Source organism: Danio rerio, chromosome 1 (genome assembly GCF_049306965.1).
Source record: "Danio rerio strain Tuebingen ecotype United States chromosome 1, GRCz12tu, whole genome shotgun sequence".
Classification (NCBI taxonomy): Eukaryota; Metazoa; Chordata; class Actinopteri; order Cypriniformes; family Danionidae; genus Danio; species Danio rerio.
In genome coordinates, this window is record NC_133176.1 from 54,873,642 (window position 1) to 54,893,021 (window position 19,380).

General features: G+C 37.3%; 1 protein-coding gene across 4 annotated transcripts in view; it reads right to left on the reverse strand.

Annotated features, from left to right (window-relative positions):
• Window positions 1-6,682: 6,682 nt before the first annotated feature.
• The window catches only part of ppp3r1b (protein phosphatase 3 (formerly 2B), regulatory s1ubunit B, alpha isoform, b), a 33,629-nt gene continuing 20,931 nt past the window's right edge, over window positions 6,683-19,380 (reverse strand). Inside the window, exons 1-5 of one of the 4 annotated variants that reach the window (XR_012399915.1) lie at window positions 16,682-16,780; window positions 16,236-16,412; window positions 14,296-14,355; window positions 10,551-11,725; window positions 6,683-9,190 (exon numbers count right to left, since the gene is read on the reverse strand). Coding sequence is in view for 2 of the 4 variants with exons in the window: in XM_005160126.6 (XP_005160183.1) it covers window positions 8,708-8,755; window positions 11,541-11,725; window positions 14,296-14,355; window positions 16,236-16,412; window positions 16,682-16,712 (501 nt within the window). In the remaining 2 variants the exon portion in view is untranslated. 4 annotated transcript variants of the gene reach the window in all.

The window sequence follows — 19,380 nt, forward strand, 5'->3', positions numbered from 1 at the left end:
CAAGAGGTTCGCAACTAACTTACATTTCCTGACTCCAGCATATATACACAACTGATATTAACAGGTGGAGTTTTGGTTTAACGTCACTTATCAGTCATTCTGCAGTCCCTTGGCTCTTTGTAACCCCCGGACATACTTCCTCTTTCTGCAACCCTTCTCTGCATACCAGAACTGAACAATTACGTGCATCTTTAATATAGTTCACAACTTCTACAAGCATCAGGACAACTTGTGACATGTCTAGACTATAGTTCTGGAACAAAGGCCCTCATCCTCAATATATTCTTATTCTGCTTTTCCCCTTGTCAGCAGTTTTTCTAAAAAGTATGCAGCACAGTAAAAAAGAGGAAGTTTGTCTGGTCAATATGTAATGTAATAAAAAAGAGAAAGATTGATTACTCTGTTGATAGTCTAAGCATTTTCCTAATAAAAAATAAAGACACAAAAGTAAAATAAATTCCTTTTTTCCCCACAATAAATATGTCAGGGTTTATTCTGCGATAACAACCTCCTGGATGGGCGACTCTGTCCCCAACACAAGCCCTAGAGGCATATGTCTATCTTTAACATGGATTGCCATCACCCCATATTGAATTTTTTCAAGGCTACACTATAATAAATGTCTGAATATTAGCAGTTTTCAGTATTTTGTGATTCATGTTTTTATTTTTACCTGTTTATTCATGCTTTTAAATTGCATTATGGGATCTTGATCTTTCTTCCAACAACATCTAACCTGGAAAATGAGTCTTTTATTGACACTTTTATTAGTTTAAAGGGCACCTAGGTTACCCCTTTTTTCAGATTTAATATAAGTCTTTTGCGTCTCTAGAATGTGTATATATACTGATTTCCAGCAGGGGGTGGTTTTGTCGTACTGCGCCTTTAAGCCGAGTTCTGCCCGCCTACTGTTTCTACATGCCTCCTCCTTCAGCTGCGTCAGACAACAGACAGACTTAAAGGAAGAAGGTCTCACTTAGCGTTTGTGAAATACTATAGTAAGAACTAAACTTTACTAATCAGTATTGTGAAGTTGCATTGATGAGTCACACACAATATCGTTACAAAGTTAACGCGCGCGAGACAGACAGACAGACAGACAGACAGACAGACAGACAGACAGACAGACAGACAGACAGACAGACAGACAGACAGACAGACAGACAGACAGACAGACAGACAGACAGACAGACAGACAGACAGACAGACAGACAGACAGACGCACGCACGCACGCACGCACGCACGCACGCACGCACGCACGCACGCACGCACGCACGCACGCACGCACGCACGCACGCACGCACGCACGCACGCACGCACGCACGCACGCACGCACACACGCACACACAGGCAGACAGACAGAGCGCGCTTAGCTTTGTTAAGGCTAACCTCAAGTACTGTGTGGATATCTGTTATGCTAATGTACAAAATAAACCTGATTTAACTTCCACAAACCGGGATTAAACGTCTTCTTTTATAATTGTTCTCATAATTGTACACACATACTCTGTTTTAAAACACTTTAAACATGTGAAACTTACTCTTAATCACATTTGATGATGATTGCTGATCCTAGCGAACAGAACAGAGCTTTTATTCCCGGTTGCTTTGCGTATGTCTGCCTGGTCTTGTTGACATATACAGGTGACTACCAGAACATGTTAATGCGCGCAGCTGTCAATCAATTTGGTGGGCGGGGGAATCGCACACCTACGTAATGGTGCGATCGATTTGAAAACAGCTCCAATTGGCCGACCCTTTTTTTTGTAGTTAAATTGAAACAAAAGGACTGGGTGTGTTCATATCACCCCAGTATGACGGTCTATACACTATACCAACACACAGATCTGTCCAAACAGCTTGAAAAGTAGATTTTTTACCATAGGTGCCCTTTAAAGTGATTTATTGTCTGGGTTGCTGTTGTATACGGTACAAAAACCTTGTAATACTCCACCAGTACATTTTCTGTTATCTTACAGACTTCTCTTTACATTATGTCTTGCACATTATATCATTTTAGACTACTAAACTGTCAATAAAAGTCACTAGAGTTGAACTTTCAACAGTTGACAGAGCAGAGATCGACATCCCATAATGCAACTCACAACCATAGCTAAACTGAAAATACTGAAACTAACAGATATTTCTACACATGTATCCCCGTATTGTGCTGTTCTGCTCCGAGCGTCCAGACGACTCCAAACGGAGACGGAGAACAGCTTTAAACAGAGGCAACAGGATCCTCACTGTCCTTTTGTCTCCTCGATAAACACGCTTATCAGCAGGGCCGTGTGCACCTGAGAATACACCTGAACTCCGGCTGAACCCGCTCTCCTCTCGATTCTCTCACTTTCATCAATTATTCCCCTTCCCAATCAGTACAGACACCGATACAAAATATCGCCCGCCGTCCCAGACGCTGAGCCTGAGAAAAGCCAACCTGCGGGGCCAAGACTATTGTCCTGCCAGGGCACAGATTCTGGAAGTGGATCAGTGTCCTCTGGTGTATATTCACATGTGTGTGAGGAAATAGGTCTCTCAGTGTGTGTGTGTGTGTGTGTGTGTGTGTGTGTGTGTGTGTAATTGATAGATAGCTGTAATTTGTCTGTTGTGCTTCACCTGATGCTGACTGATAGGGTTGATCTTCAATCTCTCCTGCAGAAAGATCCTATACAGGACTCAGTTTCTGTGAGGGGGAAAAAAAATGACGTGTTGGAAAATGCCTCTTGTAAATTTACACTTGGGCTTAAATTGGGTTGAGATAATTAGGTGGGACTGGTGGAGTCCTGTGGGTTGCATTTGTGAGGATTTATCATTATATTAGGATGTTATGTGAGGATATTATTATTATCTAGAAAGTGTTAATGATGTCCAGAGAACAGTAAAGTGACATTGATGAAGATTTTACACTAATTTATTATTTATACTTACACCTCATTTTCAAGGGTCAGTTCACTCCTAAAATGAATTTACTCACTATTGATTTTTCTGTTACGCAAAAGAGAAGATAATTTGAATAATGTTGTAAAAACGGTGTCGATTGACATCTATAGTAGGGGAAAAATACCATGGAAGTCAACAGCTACATTCATTCATTCATTTTCTTGTCAGCTTAGTCCCTTTATTAATCCGGGGTCGCCACAGCGGAATGAACCACCAACTTATCCATCAAGTTTTTATGCAGCGGATGCCCTTCCAGCTGCAACCCATCTCTGGGAAACATCCACACACACTACTACACTCCGGACAATTTAGCCTACCCAATTCACCTGTACCGCATGTCTTTGAACTGCGGGGGAAACCGGAGCACCCGGAGGAAACCCACGCGAAGGCAGGGAGAACATGCAAACTTCACACAGAAACGCCAACTGAGCCGAGGTTCGAACCAGCGACCTTCTTGCTGTGAGGCAACAGCACTACCTACTGCGCCACTGCTTCGCCTTTAAAAGCTACAACAATCTCTAAAATATCTCACTTGTTACTTAAACTGGTTTGGCAAGAAGGTCGCTATTTCTGTGTTGAGTTTGCATGTTCTCTCCGCGTTCGCGTGGGTTTCCCTCACAGCCCAAAGACATGCGCTATAGGTGAATTGGGTAATGAATGAGAGTGTATGGGTGTTTCACAGTGACGGGTTGCAGCTGGAAGGGCATCCACTGTGCATATGCTTAAAAAGTTGGTGGTTCATTCCGCTGTGGCGACCCCTGATTAATAAAGGGACTAAGCTGAAGGAAAATGAATGATTACTCCATGTTCTGGAATAAGCTGTAACATTTATTAAACATGATGTTAGTTTTTCTCCATTGGTTTGACTTTTCTTGAAACAGAAATTAGATTCTCAAATTCTAAGATCATTTGGCAAAACAGTGTTACAGTTTAGTAAACCATAGCTCACTTACAAAAACTCATACCTTTTCCAAAACAGTTCCCTCATGTGTCCAAACTAAATCTCCTTCTCATTTAAACAGTCAGTGTTTAAAGTGTTTCAGTGCCAAAATGCCTCGTCCCTTTAGCATTGTGGAGGCACTCAAAATGTTTAGATGTTTTTTCTTTATGCTAAAGGACCGCTAAAATATCCCTCATGTCCACCGTACAGTCTTAGCCCAGTCCTTCATTGACCATGGTTACTGTACTGTTTTTGTCTAGTTAACAGAATACAATCGTGTATAAAACTGAAAAAAGAAATAGGATTTTAGGGTAAGCGTAGCCTCTTAGAAATCTGAGGTTATTTCTTTGCTGAACGAACACGAACACACGAACGAACACACGAACACACGAACGAACACACACACACACGAACGAACACACACACACACACGAACACACACACACACACACACACTATTTTAAAGAAAGTTGCCGTAACCATTAACTGTTATTTGTGGGGAAGTCCGGGTTTACAGGTTTTCAGCTTTCTTCCAAATATCTTCTTTGGGTTTCAACAGAAGAATCCAATAAAGATGTATAATCACTTGAGGGTGAATAACCAAAATAATGCATAAGTGTTCATTTTTGGTGAACTCGACGGCCCTTTTAACGTAGTTGAGTGATTTAAAAAACTTAACGAGAATCTACACAGAACTGTTGTTTTAAAGTTTCATAGACGTAAACTAACCTTGGCACACAGTTAAATGAACAGCGGTGTCCTCGTTTGATTGCCTCCTCAGAGCGTTTGTTTGTTGTTTCTTAGCGACATCTTGTGGTAAATAAATAAACTACAGCTTGAGGGATTTTAAGGAAACTCCGTTAATAGATACATGCTCGTAAAATATTATGCTTAGCTCTATCTAAACTGGATGATAAACATATAGAAATAAAGATCAGTCGTTTACAATATTAAAAACAATAGTTTATGCAGATGAAAATGAACCAAAGTAACAGTAAATAAGCCGACATGTGTATGCTAACTATCAAAGTTAATTTTGATATTTGCTTAACACCCCCCCCCCATATATTATTATTTTAAAACAATACATGTAAGTGTGCAACGTAAACAAACTTACACCACAAAACATCACTGAAATCTCTCCGTCCTCTGCTGATACTTGCACGTTGTCGTTGTGGCGTTTTCCCGCCTGAATGTAATTTCCTGATGGAAGACGTCAGTAGCAATGTTTATGTTTGGTTAGAATTAACAGAATCAAATAGGAAAACTTTCACACTAGTAAACCAAGGAAGCATTTTCATATAATAATGGATAATATATGTTGGTCAGGGGTTAGCACCTACGCCTCACAGCAAGAAAGAAGGTTGCTTGTTTGAGTCCCTGGCTGGGTCAGTTGGCATTTCTGTGTGGAGTTTGCATGTTCTCCCCGTGTTGATGTGGGATTAGAAACTTAAATGTTTGTTTGTATGTTACTCTGACATGTTTCAGTTCTATATTTTAAGTTAAACAAATTTACCATTATCTGTTAAGTCATTTTAGTCAATGTAGCCTAAATTACTTGTATGTTTTTATTTCATCTAAACACTTTTTTTTAACAGTGCAATAAATGAGTTGTAACTACAGTAAACTGTAAAAAAAAAAAAAAAAAGAAAAGAAAAAAAAAAGTAATTTTACGGATTATTTCCGGCAGCTGGGGAAATAATGGATATTAAATTACGAAAATATAAACCGTAAAATAACAGAAATTAATTGCAGAAATATACCACAAAATAACGCATATTAAATTACAGAAATATACCGTAAAATAACAGATATTACATTAGAAATATAACTTAAAATAACAAATATTAAATTACAGAAATATACCGTAAAATAACAGACATAAAATGACAGAAATATACTGTAAAATAACGCATATTAAATTACAGAAATATACAGTAAAATAACAGAAATTACATTAGAAATATATCTTAAAATAACGAATATTAAATGACACAAATATACCGTAATATAAAGCATATTAAAAAACACAAATATACTGTAAAATAAGGGATATTAAATTACAGAAATATACCATAAAAAAACATATTAAATTAGAAATATACCATAAAATAGCAGATATTAAATGACAAAAATATACTGTAAAATAAAGGATATTAAATTAGAAATATACCGTAAAATAACAGATATTAAATTACAGAAATATACCGTAAAGTAACGCTTATTAAAAAACAGAAATATACCGTAAAATAACAGATATTAAATTACAGAAATATACCGTAAAGTAACGCTTATTAAAAAACAGAAATATACCGTAAAATAACAGATATTAAATTACAGAAATATACCGTAAAGTAACGCTTATTAAAAAACAGAAATATACCGTAAAATAACAGATTAAATTACAGAAATTTCCTTCAATTTAAGTTTCTGTAATTTAACAGAAAATATTTCACTTTTTTTTCCAGCACCCCAGCTGCTGTAAATAAATAGCTAAATATGGATTTTTTTTTTCAGTGTAGTCAACATTTCAAGTAAATCAAACCCTTTCATCAAAGTTATCCTAATACTATTCAACAACACTTATTCTTGTCTTAGTTTTGGAAAATAATTTTTGATCCTCTTCAAATGTTGACTAGCTATATCGCATAAGTCAATTAACACAAAATACTTTTAAAAGTAAAATATGAAACATAAAAACGAATAAAAAATAAAAATCTGCCATTTTGACTGGTTGTGAAAAGAACTCAGAAGGTAAGGAAAAGTATTATTAGATTGTGGTGCAAACACACAACACATTTGTACAAGTCTCAAATATTTTATTTAGCATTTTCATGAATGACATCTCAATGGTTCTCACAGCATATGACGCAGCATGCAGAGAAATGAAAGAAAGAAACAAAACGTTAAACCGAAAAGCTAAACGTTTTCATTCACTTGTATGCTTCCTTTGTCCAAAAACCCATTAGCGGTTATACAGATGGCTGTCTGACCCTCCCAGCTAAAGAATTACAAAATAGAACCGAGAGGAGCATTAATAAACACGATCTGTACAAAACAATTCAGCCAAACCATGAACGGAAATGGAGAAAAATAAAATAGTTTAAGAGGACATGAAAATAACTCAAATTAAGTTTGCTGGGAGTGACGGACACCAGAATAACTCACATTTTATTTTCATAATAATAATATGAATAAATGTAGTGAAGAATTTAAAATCATTTCCATATTTAAACAATTACCAAAAGTTTGGCAACGTCCATATAATTATATGCAACTGTCATTCAGATTATATCTCAATAGTACGATTCATATGTAAACAAGAGATCAACCCCCCTCCCTTCCAAAAAAAAAAAAAAAATCTGATCTACATGCACAACAAAATTAAAAAACCCTCCTGTAACATGCAAGCACACTTCACAAGACCTCATTGAAGGTCTTCAGGATAGACATATTCAAGCGCCGTCACCGTGCAGCAGCTGGCGCCAAAACGCCGGTTTGCGCGGGAGAATCACATTTAAAGCAAAATATGGCGGAGAGTCTGTTCAGCGCCTGCTTTGGTCTCTCCTTTTTGAACAATCGAATCCTACCTTTGAAATGATGAAGGAAAAAACACCAACCGCTGGTCAGTCAGATCCGTTTCGCCGTTTCTTCTCAGGTAAAACGATGCGAATTAAAGCTTAGAAAAAAAACCGAGCCCACAAAACACACAGTCCTTCAGTCCCCAATATACAAATATGAGCTACTAAGATCTTCACAATGCTGCCTGCAGTCAATTTGGAAATAAATTAACTGTAAATTTCTGCAAACGGTGTTCATCTGGATTCTGGATCCTCATTGTTCAGAGGTAAATTCATTGTTTATGATGTTAAAATGTTACTAAATCCAAAATACACACACACAAAGTTCAGAAAGTTTATCGATGGCACTTTTTCCATCTTACATTACTATGTGGTGTGATCTGATCCTGAACCCCTGCGCAAAAACACCATTCTTAAAAGTAAACCATACATATATATGTGCACGACTTCAAATATATTTGCTTTGTACCCTAATCTACGGCATATTCCAAAGCAAGACGGCAGGTGAACTCCCTGACAATATCACCACAGCACACGTTTTTTTGTTTTTCACATACACACACATTCTCAGTAGAAAATCTGAATTGGATTTGCGATACATCAAGCCAAAAACAGTTTGGAGATGATGAATTAGCTTGCTAATAAACTCTCCCCTGTGACAGACAGCGATTTCATTATGCAGCTCTTGTTAAATCCTGACGTTTAGGTTTCGATTGGCACTTCATGCTTGAAGCGTGTTGCACTGAAATCAAGTCACACACACATGTATTTATATATAATATAGTATATAATATCGCTCACATACACGTATTCCCTGTAGACCTAGATCATCTTTTAAAAAAAGACAGGAGCAAAATAAATACAAAAAAATTCCCCCCTTTGGAAAGAAAATACACATACGCGCACACACACACACACACTCCTCTTCTCCACTCCAGACTGAAAACGTTGGGTAGTTGACAGAGAAAACGTCCCTCTGACTGTCCGTTAATACCCGAGAATGTGGACAGAAGAATCTCATGCTCTATAACACTTAGGATGGCAGGCGTCACGAGGCTCAGGGAGAACAGACGGGCAAACCGAGGCATCATTCAGAGAAATACTTTCATTGAAAAAGAGAGGACGTAAAAAAATAGAGCGATAGAGAGAGAGAGAGAGAGAGTTAGCGGAACATCTGGAGCTGAATCTCAGAAATGGAGAAGTGAAAAAGAGGGTGTTCAGTGAAGGGCCTGTTTGGTCTCCTCACACGTCCACCACCATCTTTTTATGAATGTCTAAACCGCCAACAACCTGCAGGAGAAAAGAGTGAACAGTCAAAAAAAGAAAAGAAATGTGCAATATTCAAACTTGTTAAGTCGTGACGTATGAAATACTGTTTCCAGGTTTAAGCTGCTACTCGTTTGAATTGAGTAAAGATTTGTTTATGACCACTGTTTAGTCATATCACATATTAAAGTGATTTCATGCTGTACACAAAACTTGCTGCATCACAGACACCAGTATTTTAACAATTTATAAAAACAATGCATCACTTTCTGGCTGTCTGATTTTAGGCATGGATATATAAACTGATTTTCGAAAGTATTTCATCACTTTGTAAACGTTTATTATTACCATTTGTTGAGGTTGTTTGGAAGCTGATTTGCGTGACGTCACATTTAACAAGCGGATAACTGATTTGTATTTGTATCGTGCAACATTCTAACTAAAGCAATTATACCAAAACTAAAAACAAATACAGAAAAAAAAACAATAAGTCACTAGATGCCTAAAGTGAGAAGAGAATTAGGGAAAAACATATAACGGCAAATAGTATTTTTTATTAATATTTACTGAAATGACACAGCGGAATGAACCGCCAACTATTCCAGCATTTGTTTTACACAGCGGATGTCCTTTGGGGTGCAACCATGTGCTGGGAAACACCCATACACACTCAATTACACACATACACTATGACCAAATCAGTTCATTCAATTCACCAATAGCACATGTGTTCGGACTGTGGGGGAAACCAGAGCACCTGGAGAAAACAAACACATGGGCAGAACATGCAAACTCCACACAGGAATACCAACTGGTCCAGCCAGGACTCAAACCAGCGACTTTTCATGCAACAGTGCTAACCACTAAGCGGCCGTGTGACCCTATATATATTTTAATAACAATAATAATTACGAGATAATCAAAGCAACATGTTGGTGCAGTGGGTAGCACAATCGCCTCACAGCAAGAAGGTCGCTGGTTTGAGCCTCGGCTGGGTCAGTTGGCGTTTCTGTGTGGAGTTTGCCCGTTCTCCTCGTGTCTGTGTAGGGTGCTCCGGTTTCCCCCACAAGTCCAAAGACATGCGGTATAGGATAAATGGGTAAGCTAAATTGTCCGTAGTGTATGTGTGTGAATTAGAGTGCATGGGTGTTGCCCGATGATAGGTTGTGGCCGGAAGGGCATCCGCTGCATATGCTGAATAAGTAGGTGGTTCATTCTGCTGTGGCTACCCCTGATTAATAAAGGAACTAAGCTGAAAAGAAAATGATGTATGTATGAATGATAATCATAATTAACTATTTTATTTAACAGCAGTGAGAGAGCTAGTTTAGAGTTTAAAGTTTATCAATGGCTATTTTAATGTTTTCGAAATTACACATTTCCATAATAAAGACAACAACAATGAATAAACAATTTAAAAATCTAAATCTTTAAGATTTACTTTTGATAAATAATTCTATAGCAGCAGTAAAATTACAACACTAATGTAAAGTCAAAAATTACAAACAATTAATCAGATGACCAAAGTCATTGGTGTAAACAACAACAAAAACTGTTATACACAAGATAAAAATGTGTCACATGATAATCAAAGGGCAACAACATGCTTCAGAAATTTTGCATAGCAAATATAATAAAATAAGTGTCATAGTTTTTTATTTCTTTACTTTCCAATGGTTGAGCAAAGAGCTTTTATTTTGGTGGAAAACCACAGGGAAGTGTGTTGATAAACTCACTACAAAGTTGAGCTGGCACCAGTGTTGGGGGTAACACATTACAGTAACACAAGTTACGTAATAATATTACTTTACTTTATTACTTTAGTTAATATTATAAAACTTTAAGTAACGAGAACAGTAAAGCATTTAAGCAATAATATTTGAGTTACTTTTTCAAAATGTTACTTTTTTAGCTCAATTAAGAGGCTTTTAAAAAATAGTTTGCTGAATTAAAATTAGAGTAATGACGTTGAATCACACTCAATGAAAGAATGAGCTCCCTGCAGGAACAGACAGAAACCAAAATGGCAAAGCCTTACATTTCTCATTATTCTGAACACATGGAAGAAGAATGAGCAGTGATTTTACTGAACTAATAAGACAAAAATACAAAAGTATGTAGATCTGTATGTACGGCATGTACAGCGTCTGGAAGTTCTCAGAAGGTAACAGTATTCTATTTTTTTAAAAAGCTAAATGATGCTGTAGGTTATACAGCATGTGGTTAAATGCTGAGCTCCTCTATTTAAAAAAAGAAAAACACCCTGAAAGTTCTGAAAGAGATCAAGCCTCAAGCATGTATTAAAAAGTAATGCAGAAGTAACTCAAAATTAACATCAAGCATTACTTTCCATAAAAGGTAAGTAAGTAACACAACCAGTTACTTTTTTGGGCAGTAACTCAACATTGTAATGCATTACTTTCAAAAGTAACGATGCCCAACACTGGCTGAAGCATGTTTCAATTTTACACATGTAGAGGTGAAGTTTATATATTACTTCCCGGTGAAACAAACCACTCTAAGACACTGAAAATGCAGTTATCATACGCTGCTCAAGTTTAAATTCACAGTGAAACAAGCAGATGCAGCCTCTGAGATGTGTTAAATGAGCTCAACAATATTGCATTCTCATGCACTCAGAATAGCCACCTAACTAATTTGCATATACTTGCCAACAGTGATTTTTACTGACAATTCGGCACCTGGAGTGTTTATTTTACACCCTGATTGTAATGCATGACTGGTTCAAATGAGTTTGTGTTGAAAGCAGAAAGTGTCAGATGTTTGTTGTGACTGAAACGAGACTCACAGCGCAGAACTCCTCGAAGGATATCCTGCCGTCACCGTCCTTGTCTGCGTTGATGATGGTTTTGTCGACGATCTGCTGCAGTTGAGTGTCCTTCAGGTTATTCCCCACCATCATCTTCAGCACCTGGAACAGCTCGCCGTTGGAGATGTAGCCATCTTTGTCCATGTCGTAAATCCTGAACGCAACTGCAAAAACAAGTGAAAAAGCCGAGCAGTCATTCAGATTGTTCATATAACACTTTACCCAGTCTTCAAACTATACTGTAGCCTTTGGGCGAGCCCACTTTTTTCTAATGGGAGTGGGTGGTGATTGCTTTGATCTTGAGAGTCCCTTGCCAAGGCTATAAAACACACAGGATCACTCCGGTAAAACATAATCGCAAATTCGTAAATGAATGAAACACTATTAAAAGGGGTTGCATTTTGTCAGGTTTACCAGCTTTCAGGATTGTCTAACATGTTTACAGCAATGTCACAGTGTTTAAAAAAGAATAGTTTTGGTCTACTGTATGAAGCAAATAAAACAAAACGCATCGACACATCATTTGTTTTGGGAAATTAATAAGCAGTGTCTCAGGGTGCTTTCACATCTGTAGTTCGCTTCATTTGGTCCGGACCAAGGGAAATAAATGATACATTGTTGCATTTTCTGCCGTCTTTGGGTCGTTTTCACACCACACTGCTGGCTTTGATCTGAACCAGTTAAAACAAACCAAAATGCAGTCATCTGACAAAATCCTCATCTCTCATTGGCCAGATGTTGTTGAACATATTTCCTAAACTGCCAATCGAATGGTCAGAATTCACGTGCGGGAAAATGCCAATGAACTCCCGCAAGTAAACAAAGCGGCAGACACAAAATGTAGCTTTTTACTAAGGAGGGACGACTGCGCTGACTGATTATATGCCTGCTTTAGACAAACCATACATTTCCAGAATAAAGCACTGCTGGAAAACAATGTTTTAATGCATCGCTCGTCACTCGATGAGGCGTGAATTAATTTAGCTAAACTGCGACATGGTCATCTTGCGGAAATATTACCAACAATCCATCAGGTAATGTTTTCCCCTCTCTCTCTCTGTTGGTAAAAGGCTGTCAACAAATATTTTTCCTCCATATCCCATGATGCACAGCGCATCGGCCTACGGCAGCTGGATTAGTCCAAAAGGCGCAGTACTTTTTGTGATTGGGCCTGTTTTAGTTCGGCTCATATTCTCACCACAAACAAACCGCTCCAGGGTTCGTTTGAAAGCGTACTGAGACCACCTGTTCGAGGATGTCTCGGTACGCTTTTTAGGTCCGCTTTTGGTGCGTACTCGAGTACGATTGCTGCATTCTCACCTGCCCAAACGAACCGTACCAAGAAGGAAAACGAACTCTAGTGCGATTCAATCCAACCAAATAAGGCAGGTGTGAAAGCACCCTCAATATGAAAGTGTCTTTGACATGACTGGACTTTGCCCCTCTGACTGGACTTTGCAAAAGCCGCCTTTCCACTGCACACGACATTTGGACACAACTGTCGGAATATGCCCCCTTGTGGCAATCGCACAGAATTTTTAGTTCTGTCGTGCACCATGGGAGAGATGAAGTTCTCACACTGGCCGAAATAAAGGAGTGCAAAAGCAAGAGCCATTTTTCGCCGTGCATTCACCAAGGTTGAATGACAGAATACAAGAAACTTACAGACTGCTAAAAAATATTGGAGGGAATGTGAAGAACATTAAAAAATAATATTTCTATTACTTATTTATGAATGGAAATGTTTTTTTAAATATAGACTTTTCTGATATAAACAATAACCAATAAAACTATTTCTCATCTGGCGCGCATAAACAACACTGAAATACATCACATCCGGTCGGCCTGTAGCATACAGTCTAGTCACAGAAGGTCAAAAATTTCAACGCATCTGCAGCTCAATTCAGATCTGAATATTCCACATACGGAGATGATCGGAACACCACACTACTCTCCACTGGAAATAAATGACTTCCGGTCTGCTGCTTGTCGTGTGCAGCGGAAAGGAGGCTTTAAACAAACACTCCACTTTAAAGAATAAAAATGGGCTCATTTTGTAACTCCCTTAAGAGGTAAACAGCTTGAGTTTTACCCTTTTTGAATCCATTCAGCCGATCTCCAGGTCTGACAGGTGCACTTTTAGCTTAGCATAAATCACTGAATCTGATTAGACCACTAGCATGTCACTTAATTAAATAAAAAAAGAAAGAATTTTGATCATTTTTCTATTTATGCTATTAACTACTCTAATTATACTGTATTGCCATTGCTGTAATTATAAAAGTTGCTATTTTTCTGCAGCCAGTGCAATGATATTAACTAGCTTCAAAGAAAATAGTCCTCAACTAGTAAACAGTACTACGCAATATCATTGAGCCTGCTGAGACAGTAAAGTTCTTTTAATATTACACCAGAATTAAGAGTACAAATCCTTGCCATATCAGCATAGAAAATATACATATCTAGACAGAAACTAAATATTTTCCAAATCATATTTTAGACCCTTATAGAACATGTTTTTTACAGACTGTAATACGTAATAATATTTAATATTACATAACCTATTGTAAGAAACTAAATAGCTACTAAAACTACTAAAGAACCGAATGGATCCCTTTTAAATTACTGTGGTCCCTTATGTGGGATGATCATAATTGGAGATTTGTGGATTTTAAAAGGCAGAAACCTCTAAACCAGAGTAAATTTGTGAGATTGAAAAGCAAAAGAGACTCACAGCGGAGCTTCTGCTCCTTGTCGCCCTTCACACTGAACTGAGAAACGCCTTCAATGAACTCTGCAGGAGGGAAAGAAAAAGACAGAAAGCTATCACTCACATGCTAAAGCACAGAGCATCACTGTACCTGTACAATAACTTGAACTGGGTAAGAATAAGCACGTTTAATATTACATTTCTTAAAGGAAATAACAGTTCTTTTAATTCCACAGAGGAAAAATTTCAGGCTTTGGTTTATCAGAACAAAAATAACACACAATGCATATCACTTGCTTTGAAAACAGCAGAGGAAAAGCTAAAGTTAAGGTAACATTGTTTTTTTGACATGCAGTAAAGCTCTGCCTTATAAAAAAAGAGCTTATAATATGACCTAAAATTACTCATAATATGTGTGCACTAGTATCTAGCTAATAGTACATATTTAAGATTAAATACTAGTACTTGTTTATTTGCTATTTGTATTTATTAGATGCTCATTTATTTTAGATTGTTACTAGTATTTATTCATTACCGTCTAATAAGTCCTGGTATCTAATAAATAGTAGCAATAATAGTACTAGAATCAAATCAGTGGGTACAAGTATCAAATAAACAAGTACTACTATTTAATAGAAAAGATTTTATTTATGCATTTATTTTGATTTAATTACAGGGTTTCTACAATTTCTGCAAGTCAAATTTAAGACTTTAAGGCCATCATCAATGAAAATTTAGGACTTATACAGGGATAATCATTTAAGGATTTTTTTCTAATGGAAAAGAAAAGTTTTTTAATATTCGCAAAGAAACTCTAACTTAATTTTTTCCTAGCCTCATATTTAAAATAATGCACCAAAACAAGAAAACTCTGGTTTCATAGATGCACTTTTCTCAGCATAACATTTCTTAAAAAACAAAAACAAAGCTTAATATATGCACAGCTGTCTTCCAGGTCAGTGTCTTTACCATAAATGAAGAACTTTTAAATGGATGTTATTATAAGGAAGGTAATTAAACAATATTATTAAATAAAGGTAAAAAATAAAACCATTTAAAAGTTCTACTGAGATGGATTGCTGGTGATTGGATGATTTTGGGCCTGAATGTGTATCTTTTCATAAACAAAGAGAAAATAACACTTGTTAAAAATTATTTAAGACACGATATTTCGGTAAATTTAAGACTTTTAGGGCCAAAAATTTAGTTTTAGCAATTTAAGATCCTGCAAAAACCCTGATTTAATGGAAAATATACTAGTAAAAAATAATTGCATGAAAAAATACCAGTATGTTTTATAGACCATTTCAAAGTGGTGATGTTATTGGCTCATGATCATTTCCGTCTTGTTGTCAGACTATTTCATATCTGTGACAAGAAGCGATTCAATTATATCTTGATGTTATAACAGATATCGTAACATTATTTATCAATATGTGGTACTTTTTGAACTCTCAGAAGCTATGGAAATTTAAAATGTAACACAGGAAAAATGTCAGGACCAATGTTATTGTTTACATCCCTCAAAAGGGTCTATAGGTGAAATGTTAAAGGGGTTTGTCATCATTTAGTTTGTCAGAGCAATAAATAAATAAATGTGTGTGTGTGTGTGTGTGTGTGTGTGTGTGTGTGTGTGTGTGTGTGTGTGTGTGTGTGTGTGTGTGTGTGTGTGTGTGTGTGTTATCAAATGCTTATGGTGAAATCATTTGACCAGTCAAAATTCAGTGCTAATTTTGAAGATTATCAGATAAAATCTATCAGAATCACACATTAATTGGCAGACAGAGTTTATTTTCCGCAATAATCCAGACCCTACTGTGTTTCTTTTCCTTATCAAGCCAGGATAATGCTAACTTTTGGGTCAGTCAAGAACAATACATCTTCACAGCAGAGCTCTGTTTGAACAAAAGCATCTCAATCATGACACTAAACAAACCAGGTTTAAATGAGTAAACAGAAAACACCTTTAAAGTCGACTTCTCCGTTTCCATCTGTGTCGAATATGTCGATGACTCGCTGCACCAGCGGATTCTGTTGCAGTTCGGGCAGAGACATGAACTCCTCCACGCTGAGAGAGCCCGAGTTATCCAGGTCGAGTTTCTTAAACCGCTTTCCTAGTCTTTTAATCTCATCAGCGTCAACTGAAATAGAGACAGAGATGGACAAAAACGTTTAAAAACTTTGGTTTAATAGCCTGAACTAAGCGCAAAACAAACTGAACAAGTAAACATGCTTCGCGCACTGTTTTTGCTATAAACAGATCTTTATAAATGTCCACCTACAGCAGTTATGAGGACTGCAAAGGTCTTAAAATACACACATAACAAGCCAATACTGCATATCCAAGGCTCTCTCCATACACTTCCATCCATCTTGGCTCCCTAAAAACCCCAGTCAGAATAGCTCTTACCCAGTTTCTCCTGTCTGGCAGTCATGGTCATCTCTCAGAGGACTGCCGTTCTGCTAGTGCTCAGTGTTGTGCTGTGTGCACTCACTGCTAAACGCCCTAATCTCATTCACAAAGCCACGTGGTGCACACCTCCTGGAGATTGTTTGCTGTTAGCGCTGTGTGGTTAATCGAATTAAACTGGGGAATCACTGTGACTGAGACCGGCGATTCTCAACCTTTGTGGCTCATTTAAAGGAACACTACAGTTTTTTTTGGAAATAAGTCCTCTGAAGTAAAATAGTAGAGTTTTACCCTTTATTGGATGCACTTTTCATTTTTTATCTGTCTTAGTACACAATGTAACTACAGAGAGTCGAGTCGAGCATCTAAAATACTTGGAAATTGAAGCGAGATGCTAATGGTCTAATCCAATTCAATGATTTATGCTAAGCTAAAAGTGTTCCCACAAGAAGCAGAAATCGGGTGAATGGATTAAAAAAAAAGTTCATGGATCCCTGGAGTCCTTTAAAAGGTGAAAATAGTTTTATTAACGTTTATTTAGTTAACATTTTATGCTAAATTTTGGATACAAAATACTTCTAAATACTAATGGAACCGAGCTATCATAAGCAAAGAATGAATAATAAATTTATGTTTATTATTTTATTAAATTTTAATAAATACCAAAACGTTCATTCTTAGTTCAGACATACTAATTAGAACTTAATCTTATTTTAAGATGTAAAAAAAACATAAGCAGCGATGGGACTTCGGATCATTTTACTCAAACTCGAACCTTTGAGTCTCGTTCATTAAGATGAACAAATCCTTGAGCCATTTAGTTCATTTTGCCAAAATGGTATTAAAATGTTACAAGTTGCTTACAAACTCATCTACAACTAGCCAAAGCATTGATCACACTACAAACAAGTCAGAACTAGAATGCTAGAAAAAGAGAGATGACTTAAACCCAAGGACTCGATAAATAAACAAATCAAATCTTTTTCCGGTTCTGACAGAACATGATCTGCTCCTGTCCTTCACGTGATGAACGAACGACTCAAACCGAGGACTCGAGAGATGAAAGGATCAAATCTTTATTTGGCTCTAAATGCATGCGATTGGCTTCTGTTTTTCATGTGATGAACGAACGACTCAAACCGAGGACTCGAGAGATGAACGGATCAAATCTTTTTCAGACTCTAAATGCATTTGTTTCTGTCTTTCACATGACAGACGGACGGATGAATGAACGACTCAAACCCGAAAGACTTGAACTAATCTTCTACTCCATAGGTTCCCAACAGGGGGGTCATGGCCCACAAGGGGGCCTCAGCGAGCTTTGTGGGGTGTCGCTTCATATTTAAAAAAAATCTCAGCAGTGGACAATTAGGAGAATGATCATGTGCCTTAGTTCATTTTATCCCCTAGCTCAGCGGTCCTCAACCACCGGTCCGTGGATCAATTGGTACCGGGCCGCAAAAGAAATCATTAATTATGTTCGTTTTATTTATTATCGGAGTCTAAACAATCTTTTATTTTGAAAAGTCTTTTATTCTGAAAAATGACTGTATTCTCTTGCTTACATCTTGGTCACTTTAGCGCCCAAATTTAACCCACAAGCATAAAAATAAGTAAAAAGCAGACTTTGGAAAGTTTCTTTGCTTGGGGAAAAAGGCCCAGTGAACGACCCCCGAACTGCCAAGGAATATATCCGCAACCCACAAATCAGGTGAATCCACCATGGCTGTGCAAGAAGATCAACTGATGGAGATTGCAAATGACGGCAGCCTAGTAATAAACATATTGTTTGTATGAAAACAAAAAAATTTTGTCATCATTACTGCAAACTTATATGAGCGATTATATCATTACATGTGGAGGGGGCCTTACAATATTTTCCGGAGAAAAAGGGGGTCTCAGGCAAAAAAAAGCTTGGGAACCTCTGTTCTACTCCACCTGCACAAATATGCGCACACGCAATTGAACGAACCACTGTCTAAGAGGACTCATCAAACTCCAGTCATACAAAAGATTCGTTCAAAATAAACAAACCATTCAAGAAAAACCCATAACTAATTCCAAGCTTAATTAAATATAACATAATTTTAATAATTTAAAGTTCCATATAACACTCTAGATAAGCAAGTTATAGTATACTAGGAGGGAAAAACAGAACAAAAGATCTGGGTCTCAAGAATCAAGAGGACAGTGAAGTTCAGTTACCAAGTACAATAACACAATATTAAAGCTGACTTGATCCCAAAATAGCTGCATAAAGAAAGAAAACAGCAGTCTGAGAGCCAGTCACAACTAAAGCAGATGTTTCACGCACACACCTCATTACTGTTGAGTACTACCAATTAGATACGAGAGAAGTAACTTTGTGCTATTTCCAGCTTGTGGGCACTTCCCAGATTACCCTAAAGCAGATGATGCAACCGCTTATTCTTCATATCTAATAATATGCCACGGATTAACCCTGATACGGCTAGCGAGAGCCAATGTGTGTCACTGAACCAGGCGACTGTTTTACACCACCATGCATCTGTCATACACCAAGACGGCAGTGATGAATGCAGGTTTGCATCACCTGAGGTTGCATTCAAAGCAGCAAAAGAATGAAAATGTTCAGTATTTGGCATCAGAATCGGCTGTTGCATCACTGAGCCACAGCATTTAAACGATGTAGAGAGGGGAACATATTTATAGATCAGTCG